At 40.4% G+C, this 16,192-nt stretch overlaps 1 protein-coding gene across 3 annotated transcripts in view; it reads left to right on the top strand.

The window, feature by feature from the left end:
• The window catches only part of DOCK11 (dedicator of cytokinesis 11), a 203,717-nt gene that overhangs the window by 45,555 nt on the left and 141,970 nt on the right, over positions 1–16,192 (top strand). For 2 of the 3 annotated variants that reach the window (XM_065915011.1, XM_065915009.1), the window contains exons 2-6: positions 4,951–5,067; positions 5,144–5,233; positions 5,899–5,981; positions 7,146–7,215; positions 8,353–8,448. In XM_065915011.1, the coding sequence (XP_065771083.1) occupies positions 4,951–5,067; positions 5,144–5,233; positions 5,899–5,981; positions 7,146–7,215; positions 8,353–8,448 (456 nt within the window). Of the gene's footprint in view, positions 1–4,950; positions 5,068–5,143; positions 5,234–5,898; positions 5,982–7,145; positions 7,216–8,352; positions 8,449–16,192 lie in introns of those variants that run through there. The other variant, XM_065915012.1, reaches the window with a different exon arrangement.

Genomic DNA, 16,192 nt, shown 5'->3' with positions numbered 1-16,192 from the left:
TGCTAAGCCTTCTGCCTGCTCTGCTCTCTCTCCCAGTGTGATACAGAAGGGATTCTGTCAAGCAGTGTTCACTGCAGACTTGCAGAAGAGACATTCTTAGCATTCTTAAGGAGAACTAGTTTCTCAAGTCAAAAATTTACCAGCGAACGAATGACCTTTGGTGTAACATCTAAACAGAAGTAACCCAGGCTGATTTTGCACTGTTGACAGAGAAATATTACATGATTATGATTACTTTTTAAAAATTAAATTAAAATGATACAGTTTCCAATGATATAGCATAAACCAGCTTGCTAGTAATGTGCACTTTTAATTTTACTTACTTATTATTTATTTGGCTACTCCAGGTCTTAGTTGTGGCATGTGGGATCCAGTTCTCTGACCAGGGATGCAACCCGGGCCCCCTGCATTGGGAGTGTGGTGTCTTAGCCACTGGACACCAGGGAAGTCCCTGTGCCCTTTTAAATGCATGAGTGGTTGGAGGGTTGAATATATGCTTGCATATACATATTTACATATTATTTTAGGATTGCAAACTTGGTTTTACATTGATACATACATAAGTTAAGATGATGAATGATCAGTCACACTGTACAGTAGATATACAGGGACCACCACTAAAGCATGAAGTCTTCAGTGTTTGATGCTGGTGGTGATTCCCAATGAGGATACGTCTTTGTACCTTCCTCTCTTTGTACCAAGAAGCAGATTGTATCTGAATCTGTACTGATGAGTTCCCTTTTTCAATCTCTGTCATTTCAATCTATGTTAGAAATCAGAAAGTTATCTTAATTTGTGGAATTGTGCATTTCTTCACAGTTTGAGGGTTTATACATGGACGTCTATTTAGATTTGGTCCTAGTGTCCTAAGTCTGGAAGAGTGTACTGTGTCCTAAACCATGGTACAGAGATTGACGTTTAAAATTTTATTTTACTAGGGATTAGGAAAATATTGACTTAGTTTCCTCTGGGGGACTGATACGAAGTTTACTGTTTCAGTAAATCCATTTCAATGGAAAAGAGATTTGAAGACAAATATGAAGTATATAATAGCACAGAAGTCGTGGCAAAAATCTTTGAAGACTTTTTACATGAGTAAGTCGAGTTGGGAGACACTGCTAAGAACAGAGGGGCTTCCCAGGTGGCTCAGTGGGTAAAGAATCCGTCTTCAATGCAGGAAATCTGGGTTTGATCCCTGGATCGGGAAGATCCCCTTGAGAAGCACGTGGCAACCCACTCTAGTTTTCTTACCTGGAGAATCCCAGGGACAGAGGAGCCTGGCTGGCTACAGTCCATGGGGTTGCAAAGAGTCGGACACAACTGCAGCGACTGAGCACGGACGCACACTAAAAACAGAAAAAGGCTCAGTAGTTGGAAGACCTGGTTTTGAATCCTGATTCTACCGTTGGATATAGACAGCTGATCTTAAGCCTCTGAGCCAGTTTCTTCATGTGTAACTTTGAAACAATAGTATTTTCCTTGTCTATTTCATGGGTTTGGGTTAAGAAACAGGTATAGTACATATTGAAAGTGTTTTCTTAAAACTTTAAAGTCATTTTGGAGTGAAGCAACACCCAAACCCCTAATAATATAACCAACAAGTTACTTCAGGCGCCCTCAGGAATCAGTGACTATGAACTTTCAAAGGCAAACCTTTTTTTTTCTCCTACATGGTGAAAACTGAGTAGGTTCCAAATTTAGGCTGACGGTTTTCCTGTCACTACTTAGGAAGAGAAGACTGAAACATATGCTTGCTTCTCTCCAGATTATATAAGTGCTTTTGCCTTTTACTTAATGCTGCTGCAGAATTTAGAGAAGTACACAGTGGGAGCTTGCTATGATTTGGATGTTTATAAAGTACCGTTTATTATAACACAGTGTTCTTGCATTATGAGAAAGCACCTTTTCAGGCCAGTCAGTGCACGAACTGGCAGGAAGGCAGTGCCCAAACCTGAAAGGAAGACCCTTTTTGTGTATGATAGAAGCTTTATTTAGGGTAACCTTGTAAGTCTGATCATCAAATGATAAAGCCAAATAGGAAAGTTAGATAAGCGTTTTATGTTCTAGACTACCAGGCAAGGGGATATATTGCATACACATGGCTGATTCACTTTGCTGTACAGTAGAAATGAGCACAGCATTTTAAAGCAACTCTACTCCAATGCAAATTAATTTTAAAAAAGTATACATAGACCGCCAGGCAGAGCTGCTATTAAATCATGATAATTCTAAAAGTCAAAGGTTTTCATTGTCTCTGATGCCAACAGAATTACACCGAATCCTACTGGAAGGGAAATGTAGGGTGCGGTTCTTTGGGGCTGACTCCTACTGTAGCCTTTCTCTTCCACTGACAGTTTGGGCTTTTAATGCCTGGGAGAGGGCTGGAGAAAAAAATTCAGATCAGAGGCAGCTGGCTGATGGGAGGGAGCCCTTAGTCCTTCTCTTTTTCCTCTTAAAAAGATGAAGCTTGATTCACAGGCCTAGATCTTCTTTCAGGGGAAGATCTGTGGGACTCAGAATAGCTACTCTACCTTTTTCTGCATTCGAGCTACCACTGATAAAGAAATAGGACCAAAGACCCAGAATGCTTAGTTGAATCAGTTTTCTATGAAAAGTGAAACCTTGTTTTCTGTAACATGAATATGTGGCCTTTAAAACACACAGAGAACTGCAAGTTTCATTTTTAGAGTGCATATACTGCACATGTAAATAAGTGGTTCATTTTGCCGTATCCTTTAGCATATTAATTTGACAACTACGTTAGAAAGCTGAAGGAGGATTTTTTCTTTTTCAAAGTTACTTTGAGTAGGTACTTCTGAAATTACTATGCAGAGAGATTAATAGATGCTAATCCAACAGGTTAAACATTGAAATTTGAGGACTGTTTTTGTAATCTGTATGGGAAGATAGTTGGCACCAAAGGCAAGACTTTGAAATTTTTTTCACTAAGTCTCGCCTTCTTTGATGGGGCTTTATTCACTTTATTCTCATTTTTCTCTGAGAAATGGGTCACACACTGATTGTTAGGGCTGGAAGCTGCATTCACAGTGTTCTTTCATTGGGTCCATGAAACATGGTAGATGTGGGACAAGGGGGTCAAAAAATTTTCCTATCAGAAAAATCTCTGCGTTCACAAACTAAGAGTTTTTTTCTTTTGTTTCAACTCATTTTGCATGCATATCTATAGACATGATAGGGATAATCTGCTTGATTTAATCCTATGGGTTGATAATTCCAAATTTGACTTGAAATAAAGTATATCTTTGTTCAGATCTTTTTTTCCAGCAGACTTATTGGGATATAATTGAAAAATAAAAGTATATATTTAAAAGCTTCAATGTGATGATTTAATATATATGTATCATTGGGAAGTGATTACCACAATCAAGTTAATTAATACATCTATCACCTCACATGCTTACCTTTTTTTCGTATGTGAGAATGTCTTAAGATCTACTGTCAGCAAATTTCAAGTATACAATACAGTATAGTCACCATGCTGTACATTAGATCCTCAGAACTTAACTTATAACTGAAAGTTTGTACCCTTTGACTAACTTCTCCCCCATTTTCCCTCATCCCCCTGCCCTTGGCAACCACCATTCTACTTTTTTTTAGATTCTACCATATAAATGATACCGTATAATACTGACTTATTTCACTTAGCATAATGCCTTCAAGATTTATTCAAGCAGCAGAATTCCTTCTTTTCTGTGACTGGACAACCTTTCTTTCTGTCTATCTTTCTACCTACCTATCTATCTATATACGTTATATTGTTAAAAAATTCATTCCTCTCTTGATGGAAACCTAGGTTGTTTCCGTGTTTTGGTTATTGTGAATAATGCTGCAGTGAACTTGGGAGTGCAGCTATCTCTTTGAGATAATGATTTCTTTTCCTTCAGATATATATCCAGAAGTGGGATTGCTGGATCATATGGTAGTTCTATTATTAATTTCTTGAGACACCTCTATACTGTTTTTGTTAGCATCTTTTAGATTTGTTGAAGGTAGGAGATGGGATCCTATTCCAAGTTCAGTACCTTGCTCTTTAGTATCTTTCTGTATTTCTCAGGCAAGGGAAGGCTGCATGAAGTAGAAAGAACAGAGCTTTGGAGTCAGATGCAGGTCTAATTCCAGGTGGGCAAGTTACTTAACCTGATTTGAGTCCATGATTTCCTCATCTGTAAAATGGGGACAAAGATTCAACCTGTTTCATAGGGTTATTATGAGTCTTAGATGAAAAAGTGTAGAGAAAGCACTTGGCATGGTGCCTGGCATCTAGAAAGGGCTTAGTAAATGCTGTTATCACTCTTATTAAATGAATAACATCCTGGATTTCTCAGAGTCACTAACCCTCCTCCTGGTAACCTTAGCCTCGGGCTGGACTCTACTGTCAATGGCTGTGTCACCTGCAAGTCCCACAGGGACCCCTGACTTTGCTACCTGGAACCTCATCATTTCATGCCCTGTCCACTGAATCAAGCATCTCCAGGACCCATACCTGCCCCAGCTATGGCAGAACTTAAGGCATTCTTTGGACAGCATGCCTGGTACCGAATGGGCACAGGGATGTTGGTACTCTCTCCCTTTCAGTTACCCAGTGAATAGTGCATACTCATTATCAACTCACAGGCTTCTAAATAGGCCACTTTTTGTTTTGCCTTAAATTCAATAAATTGTTGGGAAGTATACGGACAAGCAGAGTACAGGGCTGTCTCTCCTGAACTCTTGCCTTTGGCAGAGAGATGTGTGTGTGTGTGTGTGTGTGTGTGTGTGTGTGTGTGTTTGGTGTGTGTGTCTAATTATAGAGATGGTTTCTCTCATAAAAGTGTCTCCCTTAAGTGCTGATTATCAGTAATCCCTTTGGTGAAATAATGTATCTTGGACATATGACAAGGAACTTTCAGTGTGTTTGACAGTATTACTTTCTTTTTGTCTCTTATAAAGGAAAAGACCAAAGTTGTTGAGCCCTTGGACTATGAGAATGTTATCGCCCAAAGAAAAACTCAGATTTACAGTGACCCGCTCCGAGACCTGCTTATGTTTCCAATGGAAGATATATCTGTGAGTCCGCTAGTACTTCTTCAAAATTGCATTTTTCAGGCTGGTTCGTATAGCAAGAATATTCTATGTCTTCTAGATCTCTGTGATCTGTCGTCAACGCCGAACAGTCCAGTCCACTGTACCAGAAGATGGTGAGAAGAGGGCCCAGAGCTTGTTTGTCAAAGAGGTAAGAGGCTCAGAGGCCACAGAAGAAAAGTCATTATTCATTCATTTAATAAATACTATATTTAAAATACTCTTAGTGTAAATGGAAAACAAAATTACTAGAACTTAACTGACCTACATAACAAGTCTATTTGATGTGACATAGAGGATACAGCTTAAATACTTTCACAAGTAGCTTGTATTCTTAGTCTTTTTTTTTTTTTTTTAATAAACTTGAATACTCTTTGGACTTGAAGCCAGAGAGTCCAAGAGAACATGTGAATTGGGATTTATTACCACCAACTGGTTTAGGAAGACACAGTTGATCCCCAAAGGAAGATCTCAGTACCAGCATTCCCCAGATGATTTTTAAAAGTCTGTCAGCTTATTGCTGCTGCTGCTGCTTCGTCACTTCAGTCATGTCCGATTCTTTGTGACCCCATGGACTGTAGCCCACCAGGTTCCTCTGTCCGTGGAATTCTCCAGGAAAGAATACTGAAGTGGGTTGCCATGCCCTCCTCCAGGGGATCTTCCCGACCCAGGGATTGAACCCCGGTTTCCTGCATTGCAGGCAGATTCTTTTCCCCTGAACCACCAGAGAAGCCCCGTCAGCTTATTACCAGACATAAAAACAGTGTGCATGTACCCTTCCTACATTTCAAATTAAAGATTCCTATTTTCTTTCAGTGTATTAAAACTTACAGCACAGATTGGCACGTGGTGAACTACAAGTATGAAGACTTCTCTGGAGACTTTCGAATGCTGCCATGGTAAGTTTGGAATTTAAGAGAAACTTTCAAGAGGCAAGTTATTAAACATTTTACATTTTTTCAAACTACTTGTGAAGCTTCTCAGTTATAACAGATAATAAAGCAAAACTCAAACAACCAGCATGTTTGGTAAGTGTGTTTTGGGTAATTGGATATTTTTGCTTATTGAAATTTTTTCCGAAATGGACGTGTTCACTTCTTGGCTTTGGTGCATGTATATTGACCATAAAATCATCCTTCTTTGATTCTGGATAATGTTGTGAGCATTTTCTAGTGCTGTCAGTGAAAAATCTAGAAGACATTTGATTCAGTTTGATGGCCCCAGACATCTCTTGACAAAAGTACATCTCTTGGAACTTTCCAGGTGATCCAGTGGCTAAGAATCTGCCTTGCAATACAGGGGACATGGGTTAGATTCCTGGTTGGGGAACTTTGACCCCACATGCTGTGAGGCAACTAAGCTCGTGTGCCACAACTAAGACCTGATGCAGCCCAATAAATAAGTAGATAATTTTTTTTAAAGTGCATCTCTTTCATTTGAGTTGAAAGGCTGCTGTGAGCACTCTGGCCCAACAGCTAGACTGTCAGGGTTCAAATCTTATTTCTACCACTTCCTAGCTGGGTGACCTTGGGCTAGTCACTCAGGCACTTGAACACTCTTTCCTCCCCTTTTCATTCGTAAGATTATTAACCTCACAGAATATCACATGGGAGATGTTTTGGAGGAATAAGACTTGGTGTAGCCTTTGGTAGCTTTCAAGGCACTTTCCCAGAGAAGAAAACTGAGTCTTAAAAATGTCCTTTAAAGCTGAGTCCTAAGATGGTCATTCCAGGATCAAATAGCAAACAGATGGAAGAGCCAGAATGACATGGGGTTGCTTTTTGGCCTGGGAAAGATAAGGTCCCACCACCACTGACAGCTCTGGCGTGCATTCCTTGCAATTTGGGCTTAGTTACGTCTTTGCTGTTGGCTGCACATGTGGGAGTCCTTTTACAGAAGGTAATGCCAGAGGGGAGAATCTGAGTTTGAAAGGGAGAAAAGAATTCCACCTTCTTATGTCTTGGCATTTTCTTGGTTGTGAAAGAAAGAAGTCTACTCATCTTGATTTGGTTTCTTTTTTTCTATTTTGCTCAGTGTCTAAGACAACTCTTTTGTATTTTCAGCAAGTCTCTGCGACCAGAAAAGATTCCCAATCATGTATTTGAGATTGATGAGGACTGTGAGAAGGATGAGGTAAAGATGGGGGCAATTGCACTGGTTTCTTCAAGGTCCCTTATGTTGAGAGAGATTTCTCTGAGAAAAGATGAGGGAAAGAATTGTTTATGAATGATCTGGGGCAAACTTTCAAGCTAATGGGTGTTTTTTTTTTTTTTCAATTTAACATTGTTGTATTTCCAAATGGAGTTTAGGAAAAATAAAGTGAAATGGGCAGTGATGTGTGTATAAACCCATTTTCCCACCTGTGGGACACACTTGTGGAGTTGCTTTTCCCACACTGGACATGTGGTGTGGTGATTCATCTGGACTTTCCTGCCTAATAGATCCCTTTTGGGACAGAGGACCCAGATGTCTATGACATTTTGAGGTGAAGTGTGACCATTTACATAATGCAGAAGACTTTCCCACAAGACAGCCCATATGATCCAGTAAATATTGAGTGTCTATTGTGTGCATGGCACTGTGGACTTAAAAAATATCCACAACCTAAAAGTTGAGAGTTACGTTTTTATTCAGTCGACATTTTAAAGACTTCAGGCCCTGGAGACAGCATCTCAAGTAACCCTGAAAGAACTGCGCAGTGGAGGCAAAGAGGAGGAACCAGGTTATTTAGAAGTTTTGTGATGAAGGGCAGGAATTCTGAACATCAAAAGATGATTGTTAATTAAAGAAAACCAAGTTAAGGAATTTAGCGCTCTTCTTTGTATGGAAAGATGCAAGAGTTGGGACTCATTGACATCATTCCTTTGATAAACACCTCTGCTATCTGGAGCCGGGATCCTGAGTTTCCTCAGGGCTCCCTGCAGGGAGTGGCTGCTCCCTGATGGCTGCTAGATGGCAGGTATTCTTTCCTTCCTGGGTTCTCTCAGGGCTCACCAGCTCACCATCCTTGGTGGCTGCAATTGCTGTTGACTTTGACATTCTTTGTCTACTGATATGGCAGGCAATATTCCATTTCTCAGCACAGAGCCTTTCATCCTGTTGTTAACAATTTCAGGTTTAATCAGGCATCTTCAAGGGGGAGTGGGGAGGTGCAGGGAGAGGGAGCTTTATGCTTTGCAAAATGGGGCAGGGCCTAGTTCGTGCTCCCCAATTGTTTGATTAGATAATGGGCCAGCTGCTGTTTCACTGATGGTTTTCCCTCTGTTTCAGGATTCATCATCTTTATGCTCTCAGAAGGGTGGTGTGATCAAACAAGGCTGGTTGCATAAAGCCAATGTAAATAGCACCATCACAGTTACCATGAAGGTAGGAAGTAGTTATTATTATTATTTCATCATTTTAAGGATAGTGCCATGACTAGCCTCTCTGGAAACAATATTTCTTTTTAAAATTTTTTTAGCAAGGAGCCCCAGCAAAAAAAAATTCTTTAGTGAGAGAATTCTCACAGAAGTATGGAATTGAAGAACTCTGAAACCTTAGGTAAATTTAGAAGCGTACCTTTTTAAAGAAATGTAATTATTATCTTCTGAATCAGGGTGTTTGAAAAGGAGGCTGTCAGTTGAATGAAGAAAATAGCTTTGAAACAAAAAAGGCATCAAAGGTTCCTGTGTGGAAATGAATGTAAATTGAGTAGAAGAATAGGGTACTCTCTTTCTTTAACAAATTTAATTAGTTGCTCATTCTATGTTGATCACTATGGGGAAAATGTATGGATATCTAAGATGGTATTTTTGACCTCCAGAAACCTCCAAACGAGATTTTAAAAAACATACCAAATTAGCTACTATACCAAGGCATACCTTAGTCCTGTCAGAACTAGAGTTTTGTAGTTTGGCCAGAATAGCAACTTTATGCATGGGGTTTGTGCAAGATGAAGTTAGAAACATTGAGAGGGATCAAATTGTGCCATGAATGCCTCAGACATGAAGTTGGCTTTTGTTCAGGAGGCGGTGGAGAGCCATTAAAATCCAAAGGTAAAACTAACAAGCTACTTGAAGATTCTGAGCAGAAAACCAAATTATTCTCTGATACCAAATATAACTGTTCTTTCGGATATTCAATATCACATCATGTGGTTTGCCGAGGGTGATTCACACTTCCATTAAGTATAAAAGGTCATTCTATCTTCCACATAGCCTGCAAGCAGAAACCATGGGTGTCTACCAAGGGAAGACTCAAGTTCTATCTTAATTTAATATTTTGCCTGCTGCTTTCCATTTAGTGGTTATGTCCTGTTCTCACTTTCATTTTCAAGTGCTAAAAATAATGAATCTAAGTTGCAGAATACTTCCTATATGTCTCTCGCACCTAAACCTGTGCTTTGGCACGTGGTGAGGATAAGAAAATCCATTTATGGATGACTTGATCTGTGCCAGGCTCCATATTGAATGCTTCATATTCTGTATCTCTTTTAATCCTCATGGCAGTCCTAAGATACAGGTAGAATTATTATTCTTGGTTGACATGTGTGGAAAGTGAGGCACAAAGAAATTCAGTGATTAACCCAAGGTCATATAGCTTTGATTTTTCAGAGGTAGGATCAGAACCTACGTAGGCAGATGCCTGAGCCTATGATCTTAACCAGCATGTTGTTGGTGCTCCCTAGCTGAGTGAGTGAGATTCAAGTCTTTATTATATTTCCTATCAGAATTATCAGGTTCAGAAATGTCCATGTGAAGGTGATAATTCTGGGCAGTTTCTTAGAAAATGGTTCTATGGTTTTTGATTCAACTCTCTTCCCCTAACTTCCCAAAATATTAAAATGCTTTACCCATACTTAAACTTTAGTCCAACATTAAGTAAATGTATGAAAATCTGGATTCCTAAAAGGAGACAAAAGGGAGTTAATATCTTTACAAAACTATTCACCACAGGATTCGTTTCAATAGTGAGTTAGTCTAATGACTTTGGGACTTCCCTGGTGGCTCAGATGGTAGAGAATCTGCCTACAATGCAGGAGACCCGGGTTCCATCCCTGGGTTGGGAAGATCCCCTGGAGAAGGAAATGGCTACCCACTCCAATATTCTTGCCTGGAGAATTCCATGGAAAGAGGAGCCTGATGGGCTACAGTCCATACAGTCCATGGGGTCACAAAGAGTCAGACATGATTGAGCGACTAACACTTGCACTTTTAATGACTTTAAATTATAATTTGTTTTACATATAACTTTTTTTAAAAAAAGAAATTCTTCTTTGGTTTTTTTCTATTTTGGTTCTGCTGGGTTTTCACTGCAGCATGCAGGCTCTTCATTGTGGCACACACGCTTCTCTAGTTACAGTGTGGACTCAGTTATGGTATGTACGCTCTCTAGTTCTGGCATGTGGGTTAGTTGCTCTGCAGCATGTTGGATCTTAGTTCCCCGACCAGGGATAGAATTTGCATCCCATGCATTGGAAGGTGAAGTCTTAACCACTAGACCACTAGGGAAGTCCCAATATTGCTTTTTAAGGAGCTTATATATTATAAAATCCAAATGCAGTTGTTTGTAAAAGGTGTATGCTTTCAAATTTTCTATCATATAATTCATGAACTACAGATTGATTGTGGTAGGCAGAATAAAGCCCCCCCCGCCCAAGACATCCATTCCCAATCCCTGGAATCTATAAATGTTCCCATACATGGCAAAGGGGAGTTTGAAAAATCACTAATCAGCTAGTAGGGAGATTAGCATGGATTATCCAATGTAATCATAAGGGTCCTTTTAACTGGAAGACGGGAAGCAAAAGAGGAGAGTTAGGGAGAGATGTAAGGGTAGAAGCAGGGTCAGAGAGAGATGCTATGTTGCTGGCTTTGAAGATGGAGGAAGGGCAGAGAAATGTGTGCAGCCTCAGGAAGCTGGGAAAGGCAAGGAAGTGGATTGTCCCCTAGAGCCTTCAGAAAGGAGCAGAACTCTGCTCTCACCTTAATTTTAGCCTGGTGAGAGCCATGTCAGATGTCGAACCTTCAGAATTGTGAGATAGTACATTTATGTTGTTTTTAGCCACTAAATTTATCGTAACTTGTTATAATGGAAATAGAAAAGCAATTCACTCAGTTAGTCAAAGATTGATTGTTCAGCTTTTGTATCATCTCCCCCTGAGGTTTAAAACTCCACTACTTACAAAGGCCAAGCAGGAACCATAAATTCATGAAGTGGGTGGTGGGTCTGAGGTGACCTGGTGACCACGTGGCCTGGCTGAAGGGGACAGCTGCTCCTTGTTTCCGGCTAACCGTTTGTATGCTGCTGCTGAGCTTCCCCCCTCCTTTTTTTTATCCCCAGCTGTTCATATTTTCGCCACTTCTTTCTTCTTCTTTTTGAAAAAGTGAGATGTAATTCACATAGCATAAAAACACCTATTCTTTCCAAAACCTTTACCAAACAGTAGGCAGAGAAAGGAAAAGAAGAGAGTAAATCAATTTGGTCATATGTGCTACACAGTTCTTTTTTTAAAAATGAGTGGGGGATAATTTGAAATATAAAGGCCATCATGGGCTTTGGGAATTGTCTCTGTTGATAGATTTTATTTATCCCTGCTTTTCTTTATTATGGATTCTTAGTTTCCATTTTGGATTTCTGGGTGCTGAATATACAACCTATGTTCTTCTGGTTTTTACTTCCTAAAACCATAGCAAGAAGTAGTGGATTTCCAGATTTTCTCACGGCTAGACTGGGCATGAGAGGAAGGTCCAGCCAGATTCAGTTAAAGGTATCTGAAGGATTTCACCAAGATATTTTTTTCCCTATGAAAATTGTGCTTTAACTCTTATTTAGTTTAGCATCATTGAAATTAGTGGAAACTTGTAGTGTTTACTGTGCTCTTTCTCTCTACATAAACAGAGGGCGTGTGAGTATATGGAACAGGCAAGGGGAAGATGGGGCGTGGGTAGCAGTTTTATAGTCCTCAGGCTAAAGTTGGAGTGAGGGCCAAAGAAAGAAGTACAGGCCAATAAACCGAGATGCACTGGAGGCCTCAGGCTCGTATCCCTAGGTGCCCTGTACGGGGTGGGAGATCATACACATTAGGCCTGGATTGGCTCAGGCAGGGGACAGAAGAACCGAGGCAGAGGGCTAGAGTTTATGAGACACTCTGAAAGGGAAAATTCTATATATTTCCTTCTACTGTGCCAATCTTTGATGTGAAGAATATTAATTCCTCTCCTGAGTGAATGGAAAGATGATTCAGGTATGCTGTTGGTTGAACCATTTTCCGGATCCTGGTGGTAGTTTGACTTTTGGTACATGCAGAGTCCCCTGCTTGTTAGGAACTCCAGCCCATGCTGGTGACAGGCTTTGGTGGCTTCAATAGTGAGCTCACCACAGGGCTAGCGTTCGCAGAGTTGAGAGCAAAGAACCTTTTCTATCAGAAAATTTGCGTGTTGACAGCCCCTGCAAACTCACAGCAGGCTAACCAGGAAGCTACAGCAGAAGGCTCTGGATATTAATCATGACTCATTGGCAAATAACAGCCTACAGGAGCCATGCGTCTGCCCTCCTATTTTATCTGCATGTCTTTGATGCGCTGTGTCTTGACACTGGCCGGCCGAGCCTTCTGGGGATGACAGGGATTAAAGCAGGGCAGCTGGGTATCTTTTAGAGGGAGGTGAAGTTTACAGACCTTTATTCACTTAAAAATTTCTGGATTTTAAAAGCTATGCAAAATCAGTCCTTTGGATTGTTTGAAATTATGCACAACCACTTTAAAACTATTTTTATCAACAAGTCTGAGTCTTTTTCTTGGCCATGTTGCCTCTCAGAAATAAGGCCATCTAATAGCCAGGAAGGAAGAAATAGAATCACGTGAGAAGGTAGAAAGAAAAAAAAAAAAGAAGGAAAGAGGGTTAGAAAAGACTCCACAAAGTCCAGTAGATAAAAGAGAATCAGAAGACTCCTACTTTATAAGGGCTTTTGAGAAAGCAAGCACATGACCTCTAATGCAATATGAATAATGTAGCCCAAGTAATTTGTACATGGGCTGCTTTAGAAAGTTCAGCCTCCCTAGCTAGCTGCCAGACAGTTTTGCAAGAACATTGAGGGCAATGGATGGGCTCTAGGGAAAAAAGGCTGGTGAAAACTGAGCTGAGCTCTTCCTATTGAAAGATTGGAAGACCCCATATTTAGGGAATAAACCTTTGTATTTTCCCCAGTATCCACCTTTCTGCCAGTGAGGTCAGATGGGATATAGTCTGCACCATTTTCTACAATTGTCATTTTCCCAGAAGTGCTTGCTGAGCTTCCCTGTTATTGGCTGAGAACTAGCCCCAAGGAACCCAGGCTACAGGAGAGCTGCTAATGACATGTGTCCCTCCCCAAGTCACAGTTCTCTGGTGCCTGAGCGTGTCCTTTCACGGAGGCAGATGCTGGCAGCTTGTAGCTCTCCCAGAAGCTCTGTTGGTTGTCTGGGCACAGTGACCACTTCACTCAGCTCATAATTGCTTTTTTCTCAGTGTTCATGTTAAAACAAGACAAGCCCTGTTATAGGTGGTTAATTTCCTCAATTTGTACCTTCTAGATCATGAGAACACACCCCACTGCTACTCTTCAGTTCCTGGGAAAGTTCTGGAGAGCAGTTTAAAGATAGCATAGACAATAAATGATCCCTTGGGCAGAAACTCCAGTCATCACGGAAACGTCCGTGCTCTCTTTCCCAAGTAGCTAGCTGCTAGGGACATCTGCTTTTTTCAGCGTCTCTCCATATCAGTGAAGGAATTTAGTGTGGACTAGATAGCTCTGATATTGGACTTGACCTTCCTGTGGTATTTAGAACTGTTTTTCCTGAGGGATATAATGATATATGGAATAAGGAAGAATCTGATCTTGACTGTGGTTTTTCACTAAAAATAAAAAATCTGTTGCAGATTCTTGGCCAACCCTTTGGGACACCCACCTTTAGGCATCTTCTTGGCTCAATTTGGTCACATTCCTCAAGTTCCCTCCTCTCCGTTCTTAGCAATTAAACATCGAAGTGTCTGGGTATGTTATCGGGGTTGCAAGTTCAGTTGCTTGATGTATGACTCAGTTCTAGTGCCCTTTCTTTCTTTTTGCACAAAGCAGAACCATTTGTTATATATCCAAGAGTCTAAGAGTTCTCACTCTTTCACTGTTACGGGAGGGTTTTTTGCCTTCTGCACTGGGAGAACAACAAATCAAAAGAGGCTTTTACCTAAAAAGGCACATATGAAATTAAAATAATTGCTGGGAGGCCAAGGTCACTGTGTTTATTGGAACAGGGGTAGAGGGAAGCTTTTATTTTTGATACACTAATACCTTGTATGCTCAAGTCTCCCAGTTCCTCTCTCACAGCTGACAAACAGATTATACTTATTTTAATGGGTAAGGGATTTCTCACTAATTAGTTTTTTTTTTAAATATTTCCTTTGCTCTCATTCATTGGTGAATGTTTAAAGCCATTTATTAGGGGCTTCTTTTTTATTTTTTAAATAATTATTTGACTGCACTGGGTCTTAGTTGTGGCATGCGGGATCTTCAATCTTTGTTGTGACATGCAGGATGTTTGGTTGTGGCACGCGAACTCTTAGGTGTGCCATGTGGGATCTAGTTCTCTGACCAGGGGTCAAACCCAGGCCCCCTGCATTGGGAGCTCAGAGTCTCAGCCACTGGACCACCAGGGAAGTCCTTATTAGGGACTTCTTATGTGCCAGACACTATTAGGAATCAATGAATTCATCATCACCAAATGTATATGGAATACCTTATTGGAATAAGGTGTTGGCACTGTGGAGGGTAGAAAGAAAGAGAGGTGTATCATGTAGAGTTTGAAACCTGTTTGGGGAGATGAGACACACAATAATGATATATTGTTTAAAGGTGGTACAGAGATCCAGTGCTTTATGAGTCCAAATCACTGTGAACTGGTGTGAGAGAAGGCTTCTTTTATATATAAAAGATGTATGTATATAAAAAGATATATATTTATATAAAAGTATATATACACACACACATATATATAATACACACATATATGTGTATATTTATTCATTTGACTGCACCAGATCTTAGTTGCAGCACACAGGATCGTCTGTCTTCATTGTGGCATACAGGATCTTTAGTTGTAGCAAGAGAATTCTTAGGTGTGGCATGTGGGATCTAGTTCTCTGATTGGATCGAACCCAGGCCCCCTGCATTGGGAGCCTGGAGTTGTAGCCACTGAACCACCAGGTAAGTCCCAGAGAAGGCTTCTTGAAGGAGGTGGGGACGTCAAGGAAGGGAATCAGAAAGGAGGTGAGCATGGCAGGTAGTGTGTACAGGGCAAGTATATTAGGTGAAGTTGGGTAGTCATGGGAAATAGAGTTGATTTGGTCCTTTGCTCTCTCCTTGGGCCTCAGTTTCTCTGCTGCAATATGGAGATGATAATAGTAATTACCACACAAGGTCATTATGAGGATTTCACTGATATGAGAGAAGCACTTAGTCAGAACTGTAATGTAGTAGGCACTCCACAGATGTCACAGATCGGTATTATTTTATATTATTAATAGGGCTGTGGGAGTGCCTTGAATGTCAGATCAGGCATGGGAGCCTTACCACATATGCGGGTAACTGAGGGTGATTGGAAATTTGAGCAGGGCCATCACATGCCCCAAGAAAGACAATAAATTAATTTGTCTCTAATGAGAAGGATGTATTGTAGACCCCTCTTTTTAGACTTTGCTCCAAACTAAATAGTTAAAAATTTTTCCAGGGCCCAGATATGATAGAATTATGTAAGTAAAGCTATTTGGTTTTTAACCAGTTGTCCAGAGGGTAGACCTATGTAGTATATTAAAACCTGGTAGGACTATAAAAGGATATGGTAGAGAGTCATAAGTGATATATTAGGTTGTCAACCTATGGGTAGGGGTGCTTTAGCAGGATGACGTTCCCAACATTCTGGTGTAATTAACGGCAACTCAATTTTCTGATAAGTTATGTATGGGATTTTCTTCCCTATTATTTCTTTCATCTTTGCTTTGAACAGTTCTCAGACCCAGTGTGTCTCCTATTCTCCTGCTTTCTTCTTTTCCTCACTGCCTCTTCTTTCCTATTTTGAGACATGAGTCAGGTAAATTTC

This window comes from Muntiacus reevesi, chromosome X, assembly GCF_963930625.1.
Source record: "Muntiacus reevesi chromosome X, mMunRee1.1, whole genome shotgun sequence".
Taxonomy (NCBI): Eukaryota; Metazoa; Chordata; class Mammalia; order Artiodactyla; family Cervidae; genus Muntiacus; species Muntiacus reevesi.
The sequence above is the reverse complement of the archived record's forward strand: the minus strand, read 5'-3'. Positions and strand labels throughout refer to the sequence as shown.